Source organism: Rhinopithecus bieti, unplaced genomic scaffold (assembly GCF_001698545.2).
Source record: "Rhinopithecus bieti isolate Rb0 unplaced genomic scaffold, ASM169854v2 scaffold_5478, whole genome shotgun sequence".
In the NCBI taxonomy this organism is placed as follows: domain Eukaryota; kingdom Metazoa; phylum Chordata; class Mammalia; order Primates; family Cercopithecidae; genus Rhinopithecus; species Rhinopithecus bieti.
The window spans coordinates 1320851-1330695 of NW_016805008.1; the positions used below are offsets into that span (position 1 = coordinate 1320851).

Below are 9845 nucleotides of genomic sequence, written 5' to 3' on the forward strand. Positions count from 1 at the left end.
CCAAATGAAAACCACCTTCTTAGGAATTAAAAGTGAACTACAGCAAAACGTGGGCGACAACATATACTTCAAGGAGACTAGCAGTATTCAAATTACATACTCATATTTATCATAATAGCACTTTTCCTAGTACAACTTTAAATATTTCACTGATAATGTCTCCTAGAAATAACTATATCATCACTGAAGCATAAATGAAAAGTAGAAATAATACTTACTTTTAATACCAAACTGTCCCCAAAACAGGAGTATAGCAAAAATTGGGAAAATAACAATGAGAATATTTTCATTTGGAGAAAACCATGAAACTGGGGAAAAAGAAAACAAAAGTCACAATTAATATTTACTGTAACACTTTAAATCTTGCTAATGATCTATAATACATGCTTTATTATGGAGATGGAAAAAAATTAAAACTGTGGCCTTATTTTTACATATATTTATTTATACACACACATATATTTTATGTATACACACATATACGTAAAACAAATTACACATATAACGTACTTACGTAAATTTTATTTATGAAAAAAAACTACGCTTACTTAAGCGTTTCTCACATTTTTCCTATGTTTCAAGGAAGGAGGTAGTGCAGTGCAGTGGCTGAGAACAAGGCTCTGGGGCCACACTGCCAGGGTTTGAACCCAACTCTGACTTAACACTCTGTGGAACCATGACCACCACTTGACACCTCTTTGTTCTTCGGTGTCCTCAACTGTTACACCAGTATAGCACAGTACCTGTATCTTGAAGGACTGTTGTAACTACTAACAAAATTAATAAAGTACATGCAAAGGGCTTAAAACAAAGCTTAGCACTCACCAACTACTCAGTTAACTAAAATTAGTATGTGTTCATGTGCTGAGTAGCTGTGTATGTAAAGTCCCAAGAATGTACCTTCAAGTAACAGTGAAGCATTCCTGTAAAGACAGACTCAGGGAACCTAAGCGAGGAAGATGCACCACTAGGTACTCTATTCTCACTGTGGCTTAGATGGAGAGAGATGTGCCTGGTCGGTCTTTTCTCAAACTCACTCTGCAATTATCCAGGCACAATTAGGCTTCAGAAGGACTGTTTATACGTAAAGTAACATGAGTGGCTTTAGGGTATTAACGAAGCTGTTATTAAGTGGGTCACATGCTACTTTTATCATAAAAATATATCCACATATCCTATATAAAGGAAATTAAGATATTAAGACTTCAAATGAGATTTGTGAGAACTTTTAAAAATTAAGTTTAATTGCCTCTTATAAACCCCTAAGACCATAATTTTAGCCGTGAAATGTCTGCTCTAACAATAAAGCCAAGTAAATGGACTGAACGTATTCCGGAGTTTGCCTGTACAAGGGGCCGTGCGGTTGGAAGAGTACTTCTGATACTGCCTTAAGCAAGCACTGGCATTCCTCTGAAATCAACACTTCTTTCGAATTCTACCATGCACTACCCCTCAGGTCAACAGGTGAGGAATTTTCCAACATTTCACTCCATAATGATAGCCACATATTTCTTGTGTTAAGCTAATTTTTGTAATTTTGGTAGAGACAGGGTTTTATCATGTTGGCCAGGCTGGTCTCAAACTCCTGACCTCAGGTGATCCACCTGCCTCAGCCTCCCAAAGTGCTGGGATTACAGGCGCGGGCTGCCACACCCACCCTAAGTGATTCTTAACTGAAACTTATCAGTTTGTCACTCTCCCTTCTCACTATTGTGCCAGGATTTTAAATTGTTCCCTGGTGTGTGTAGGGGATGGGGAGGGCAAGCAATGGAGAAGAGCATCCATAATTCTCTCAGTTTGAAATCACTGTTGCATATTTCTGCTGGATTTGAGCTATGGTCACTGATGAACGTGTTCCTCCTCTCTCTAATTTGTTACAGTGGGAAAAATTTGAGGATCACTGAATTAGATATCTAAGAACCAATTGAGATGCTGGGAGAAAAAAACCAACGTTTTATATAAAGACACTTGCATGCCTGTTAATCTATTGATTTGTTATGGTAGTATTGTCAGATGACGTTAACTCTTGTTTCTCAAGGGGAGAGTGAGACATGATACTTCTTTCAGCTCTGAATTTCTATGCCACTAAGAACATAAATTAAGCTTAAAATGGACTAAACAATGTCAGATATTTTTCCATCACAAGATTAATAAAGAAAAGCCAAGAACATTCACATCCTTATTCTACCCAAGCTATGGCTGACAACTGTGTCTATCACTCTCCTCCAATTCCTGGACAGGCAGAATGGCTTCCACGAAAATGAACTTCTTGCTAGTGGAAAGGCAAAGAAGTGATATTACAAGGGTGTAGTCTATGAACGAGTGTCTAATTTTTACTTCCAAGCTTAAGTGTTATTAAAACCCAGGACCTCATTTGTCTTACCACTGTACAAAAATGAGACAACCTAAAAAAGTGAAGACACCATTTCTATCAACAAAGTGTCTCCTTCAAACCTCCACAAACACAGGGAACACTAGGTTACACACACACACACACACACACACACACACACACACACCCCACAGTAACATTTACAATACTAAAATGCAAACCAAATTTTTACTTGATGTTTCAGGATTGTAGTGGCTTTTTTTGATGTGTTGACTTGCTAGGCTACAGTCCCATTATTTATTTAATCAAACCCAGAATTCTAAGGTGGTCCCAAAACCACTGCCCTAGCCATGCATCTTTTATATTTCCCTCCCCTTGTGTGTGGGAGACTGAGACTATGAATGTATTGGATTTCATTTCCATGCTTATACCACCTAGCAAAAGGGAGTTTGCTGACGTAATTAAGATCCCGAATCAGCTGACTTTAAGAAAGAGAGATTATTTTTGAGGGAGAGAGAGCTGACCTAATCAAGTGTTCTCTTAAAAGGGTCTGGGTTCTTCCTGGCAAAATAAACTCAGTATGTGAGAGGGATTCAACAAGAGGAAGATTCTCCTTTGCTGGCTTTAAATATGCAAGGGGCCAGGGGGCAAGCAATGAGGGCAATCTCTAGGAGCTGCTAGAATTCCCTGGCAGATATTTAGCAAACAAACAGGGACCTCAGTCTTACGATCACAAGGAATTGAATTCTGCCATAATTATGTGAGCCTAGAACAAGACCCCAAAGTCCAAATGAAAGTATGCCCTGGGCAACACCTTGATTTTAGTCTTTCAAGACCTTGATCAGAGAACCCAGTCATGCCATGACCAGGCTTGCCACCTACAAAACTGTGAACTAAAAAATGAGTATTGTTTCAAGCTGTTGTATTTGTAGTTGTTATGCAGCACTAGAAAACTAATACAAAGATCTTGCAATGCCTTCATGTCTTCATCATGAACAGACTGTATGTCTTGTTGATAATAATGGAATTGGCAACTCTGTGGAACTTGAACTGACCTTTCTAAACAAAACTCTTAATAGCTTAGAGAAAAATAAATTTTAAGTTTTCAAGTTTTTGTATTGCTAATAGAATAGAAATATTAATGACAAATTTTATGATTACTATTACTTGCATTTAGTATTTAGTTATTTACAAAGTGTTGTCACATGAACCACATACTATGGTGGTAAAAATACTGGGTTTTGATGCCAAAGAGATCTAGGTGTAATTCCCGGCTATTACTCTGACCTTGAACAACCTCGAATCTCTTTTGCTTCCCTGTTTGTTAAACGGTAAGACCTCCATCTATCTCCTAGAGTTCTTGAGAGGATAACAGGACACGACTTACATAAAGTATGTGGCACATGTGCAAATAAATGTTAGGTCACTTTACATATTTGTACTGCAACCACTTCCTTGAAATCACCAATGATGTCTTCCTCATCACGGAATCTGTGATGCCTAGCATGGTACCTGACACATGGTAGGCACTTAGTAAAATTTTGTTAAGTAAGAGAGATATTATTTATATCTCAAACATTTCCGTGGTGATGGCATCTTTATTGTACTAAGAAAAATTTGAGGGCCAGATAGGTTGAGTTTCTTATCTAACTTTTTTTAAGCTATTAAACAGTGAAGTCTAGAAAACAGTGAAGTCTAGAAAACAGTGAAGTCTAGAAAACAGTGACGTCTAGAAAACAGTGACGTCTAGAAAACAGTGACGTCTAGAAAACAGCTTTGTAAATTCAAGTACAGTGCTCCTTCCAGTGGACTATACTATACATAGGCACAGAGGTACATAAACCTGTATCTTATAGTGTTTCCATGTATTCAGTCCTAGTCCTCCAAAAAATAAAAAAAGGCACAAAGAACGGTCACTATTATCTGCGTTCTATTAAGTATAATTCACTTCTCTATTGAGTAAATTCTGTTTCTCATGTATGCCTGTATTTGCAAAAATCACAACATAGTAAAAATGGTTTCTAATGCCTAAATCCTCAAAGTCCGTAACAGGTAAAATTCTCCATAGTAAGAGTCCTGCCCCATTTAACTTTTGTGCCGATAAGTTTTAACTGTTTTTTGTTTGTTTGTTTGCTTGTTGTTTTTTTCAGTTAAAAATGGTTACAACATAGTGGTACCAGATATTGCTGAGGATGTGGAGAAACTAGATCACTCTTACACTGTTGATGGAAATGTAAAATGAAATAGCCACTCTGGAAAAGTCTGGCAGTTTCTTTAAAAACTAAGCATATACTTACCATACAGCCCAGTAACCATACTTCTGAGCATTTATCCCACAGAAATGAAAACTGTGTCTACACAAGAAACTGTACACAATTGTGCATAGCAGTTTCATTTGTAACAGCCCAAACTTGGAAACAACCAAAATGTCCTACTGTAGGTAAATGACTAAACAAACTGTGATATATTCATACTAGGGACTACTACTCAGCAAAAAAAAGAAAGGAAAAAAAACTATTGATAGACGCAATCACTTGAATAGATCTCAAGGGCATTGTGCTGAGTGAAAAAGCCCTCAAAAGGTCACATCCTGTATCATTCCATTTATATAGTATTGATGAAATGACAAAATTATAGATATGGAGGGCAAATTGGTGCTTGCCAGGTTAGGGACAGTGGGAGGTGGTGGTATGACTAGTAAGAATAAGCATGAGGGAGATGTTTGTGATGATGGATAGGTCTATGTCCTGATTGTTATATGCAAATATACACGTGATAAAATGAGAGAACCATTCACACACTGCACCATTGTGAACTTCCTGATTTTCATATTGTGTTATTGTCACATAAGAGGAAACCATTGGGGGGACTGGGTGAAGGGCACATGGAACCTCTCTATCTTTGAATCATCCTATAAATCAATAATTATTTCAAAAAATTAAAATGGATGCAAAGCCAAATGTCTCAAACTCTGGTAGAATTTTCTACATTCTCTATAATAAAACAACACTTTCTCCTTTTAATGGCCCCAAAATAAGTCTAGTTCTTATTTTATAGGATATTTGGAAAACAAAGAAAGATAAAACAATCTTTCAATCACATGCAAAATAATGCTTTCTTCTCAGATCCTGCTTTCTTCTCAGATCCTGACATTCCTTTCTCTTCCATCTTCATTTCATCTTCTGGCCTTTCAAATCTCGTATCTTGAGTTTTCCAGTTTACCTCTCAGTGACCTATATTACCCCCCAAAGTTACTGTTCCCCCATGTCTTATTCTTTCATTTCCACAAAACTGTACCTTCCCTCAGAAAAATTTCAACTAGGTATTAGATGATCTAACTCCAGTTAGCCGCAGTGCATATGACTGACTGATTACACCCTTCCTGAAAGGTATACTTAACAACAACAAAAAAAGCTCCTTGGCCCAAATTAATATCACTAGTAAAAGCTACAAGGTAAGAGAGATTTCTTAGCAGAAACACCTTTCAAATTCTCCTTGCCTACTCAGAGCCATTCCCTGCCCATTCCTCACGGCACACAAATCCCTCTCACAATGCTCCAGGCTAACTTCAACAACTTGATACCTTCCTTCACAAAATAAACATCCCAGGAAAACAACTAACGTTTACAACACACTTTGGTTTACAAAAAAACATGTTTACATGGGATCTCATTTGATGCTCATTAGACTATAGAATACATAAAAGCAAGTATCTATTGTAATCTCTTGGACATGAGGTCACTTGGACTCGGTTAAGTACCTTCTCAAGATCACACAGGTGAATAGTAAGTTGCTGAACAGGGGCTATAACTCAGACCTCCTGATTCTCAATCCTAAGCAATGTCCAAACATTTCATCAAACCAAACACCCCATTCCTAATCTGGTAGCAGATTATTTTACAAAAGCTAGACAAATAGTTGATCCAACTGAACAGAACTGAAGCTATCCATAGTTAAGGTTCTCAGAATGTGGTTAACCCATGATGGATAATACGACAGGTAACTTTAAATAGAGATTTCAAAACAGAAAGAACAGACTCATATGGGGCTGAAGAACTCAGCTAGCACAGCAGGAAAGAGCAAAGAGAGGAGACTATTCAGCTAATTTTACTACCTTCTACACCTCACCAACCCAAGTTTGTGACAAAAAGGGCAGAATCATGGTGCTATAATCAAGTCTGAATTTGAATAAATTAATTTGAATCCCTACCTCTCTCATATTTTGGCCGAGAAAAAGAAGACCAAAGTAAGGCTAAGCACAGAAAATCTGAAGAAATCATCCATGATAATGTGATTTAATCTCCTGATTCTCCTCTATTCTCTCCAAAGGAAGCATGGCTGGGACTTGCCAACCCTTGGTCAAAGTGTAAGGTTAAAAAAAAAAAAAAAAAATACCAGAAGGCTGAATAATTGGAAAGAGACTTTAAAATTAGTCACAGGAAAGCAAGTATTTGGATGGCGGCAAACAGAAATGAAGAGTACATTACCCCAGGACCAATCACCCAAATAGAATGGTCCTTAGACCAAAAGTTTGAGAACCACCCAATATACAAATTAACAAGTAATACAAATTAAACAGTAAATGTGTTTTACTGTGAAGAGTAGGATAAAATAGGATAGAAATCACAACCTTAAACCTGCTAATCATTACATCAACATTTATTATTAATAGCCTGCTTTTTGATTCAAAGGAGTACCTATCCCCATTTGGCCTCCTCTCGAAAGAGGATCAGGTTGTACCAGGACAAATAAAAAAAGGAACTTTCATAGAAGTCTTACCAACACGATATTTTAGCTCAATGATCGTTTCACCTTCTCTGGTTAATTCTGTTACTTCACACGTGTAGTTTCCTGTGTGTGAGACAGCATCACTCTTATCCATCTTCAAAGAGGCATCTCCTTTTAGTAATTGTGAGACTTCAATTTTTGCACTACTAAAGTTAGTGGAGACAGTGGACTTGTTTAGAGCTCCATCAAACGTGTAAATATCTCTTCCTTTAAATTTCCACTTTACATATACTTCGGTAGTGTTTTGTGCCTCCATATTAGTAACAAAGCATGGAATGACAACAGTGTCATTACAGAACGTAAATTCTACAGATTTTGTTTTATTAAATAGTAGCTGAGCTGATCCTGGAAAGGAAAAAGAAAAATATTTCATTAGTTATAGAAGTCTGTACTGTAAGATCTTAAGTTACAAATCCTTAAGATAAACAGCAACATTTCCATTGTTCACTTAAGTAAACAGTATAGCAATGAAGAAGACCTATTAGGTGAAACATGGAAACAAATTATATTTTAATATTAACTTGCACAGCTGGAAGGCATCATTATGACTTTTCTTTATTCATTCTCAATAATACAAAGTATATATTACATGCATCTTGGGAATAAATTCAGCAACTATGTTAGAACATGCAGGTGTACTATCTGGCTTCCGAAGCTGTGAAGTAATCATTACTGCCTACTGATATATGTAGAAAAATATTGTACTTATCAAGGTAAAATTTTGAACAGAAAATCAAACCAAATATTTTATTCAGTCTCAGCTTCAATACATTGCTAAATAGAACTTGCTGAACTGATATGAAATTTATCTTTACCCTTATGCTGCATTTCCCAAAAAAGTGGCAGCTTCTACTGTACTATAATATACAAAGTAAATAGGATGAATCAAATCATATCTTTCCACTAGGATGGAAAATCCTAAAATACTAATGAGGAAAAAAACCCAATATCTGTGGCTACTTTCCCATTGCAAAATATAGGCAGCAATAGACATTTTGTATGGGAGTCTTGAATGACATTTTCCCACCCCTACATTTCATTGACACTACAGAACAACAATCTCCAAATGTGTATTACAGGTATTCTTCCTCCAAGAAACCACAAAACAGTGAAAAAGCTAAGTAGATACAAGTTGAAACCAAGAGCAGTTACTGCTAACAAGCATCCTTTCAATACTTCTCAATAGGATAAACTATCAGTTGTTGCCTTATAGAAGAGGGACTGGGTAAATAAATGTAATCACTCATTGTTCAACTAAAACGTACAAGAATGTGTAGGAATTATAGTTGTCTTCCATATTCTTCAGCCACTCAGCAATTCTTTTATCTAAGTAGCTACTTGGCCTTCCCCTCAAAATATAAACAAAAACAAAACACAAATTACTAACAAATACAAATAAAATATCAACTTTGTTAATAGTTCACAATTAAGATTTCCTTCTACATAAACTGGAATAAAAATCAGAGGCATAGAATGTTTCTATTGTAAGAACACAATGTTTATTCAATAAATACCCCATGAATTGAATGCAAGGATGCATAGTGGAATATGTACTGGATAATGTTCAAAACACCCGAGTAAAAATTCTATTTCTACCCCTTTTTAATATGCTGCCTTAAGCAACTCACTTTTCTATGCCTTGATTTACTCTCTAAAATAGGAGGATCTCTTAAATAGGAGGATCAAAAACAAACACTGGGCTACTTCACAGAACTGTGTTGAGCATTAACGTGGAAAATACAGCGGCAAGTGCTCTCTAAACAATACTATGCTGTAAAAATGTAGGGCGATACTATAAAAACTAGATAATCTGGCATTTTAATGTAATGATGTGGACCTTCTTTGACTAGTCCAAACGGTTATATTTCTGGGAAACTGCAGTCTGAACCTACATTATGGGCATCCATAGCTAACCTCTTACCAGTTTTCTACATTTCTAGCCACCCAAATATTAGGAAGCCCAAGGCAAAACCTGGACTTCTGTTGCATTCTTTAAAACTTAGAATTGTGAATTCTTTCCCCTGAGAGAGAAACACTGAGGGAGAGAGAATGTAGTATACAAGAGAAGAAAAAGGGGGTGAAGATGTTCAAATTACAAAGGCAGGAAAGTATCAGAAAATATGGTAAAGATTTTGAAAGGGATACAAAGATTACTGGGTATTCTTTCAGTGAAGTGCTGGGCAATGTCTAACAGACCCTGTGGAATTACCTGACTCTATAGAAGCGTGCGCCTTTCACTGACTTTGACTGGGCTGTTTTACAGTTTCATAAGTTGTAGAAAACTGAAGGTAATTCAAATGGATTGGTGTCCCTAGAGATAAAAATAAATCGTGTTCTGCAATTGATTTCCACCTGGTGGAAGAGAGGACTCCAAAAGATTACATTTTATTGCCCTGAGGATATTGACCAACTTTGCATTTATTAGCAAATTCACTTAGGCATTCTTGATTGCCTATAAAAGTGTCTGTTTTTCCAATTTTCTTTTAAAAGGGTTTTGCCTTCTTGCTGGTTTGCTTGTTAATTAATGAGTAAAATAAAATCTTTGACACATTTTCATTTTATATTTGCATAAATCATGGTTTGACTTTTTAGAGATTATTCTTTAAAAAAAAAGAGGTACAAATGAACTCAGTCATCCTATGAAACTTTTTGCAAAGGCTTTAATTAAGTAAGTAAGAAGTAGTTGGTGAACAATCCACAATTTCATAAATGTTTAGAGAATGAA

The 9845-nt window shown here is 36.3% G+C and overlaps 1 protein-coding gene across 8 annotated transcripts in view; it reads right to left on the bottom strand.

The window, feature by feature from the left end:
- The window catches only part of CD47 (CD47 molecule), a 32752-nt gene extending 23303 nt beyond the window's left edge, over positions 1-9449 (bottom strand). For all 8 annotated transcript variants that reach the window (XR_001885324.1, XR_001885323.1, XR_001885322.1 and 5 more), the window contains exons 1-4: positions 9330-9449; positions 8386-8469; positions 7112-7465; positions 219-308 (exon numbers count right to left, since the gene is read on the bottom strand). Coding sequence is in view for 5 of the 8 variants with exons in the window: in XM_017870859.1 (XP_017726348.1) it covers positions 219-308; positions 7112-7376 (355 nt within the window). In the remaining 3 variants the exon portion in view is untranslated. The remainder of the gene's footprint in view (positions 1-218; positions 309-7111; positions 7466-8385; positions 8470-9329) is intronic.
- Positions 9450-9845: the final 396 nt, after the last annotated feature.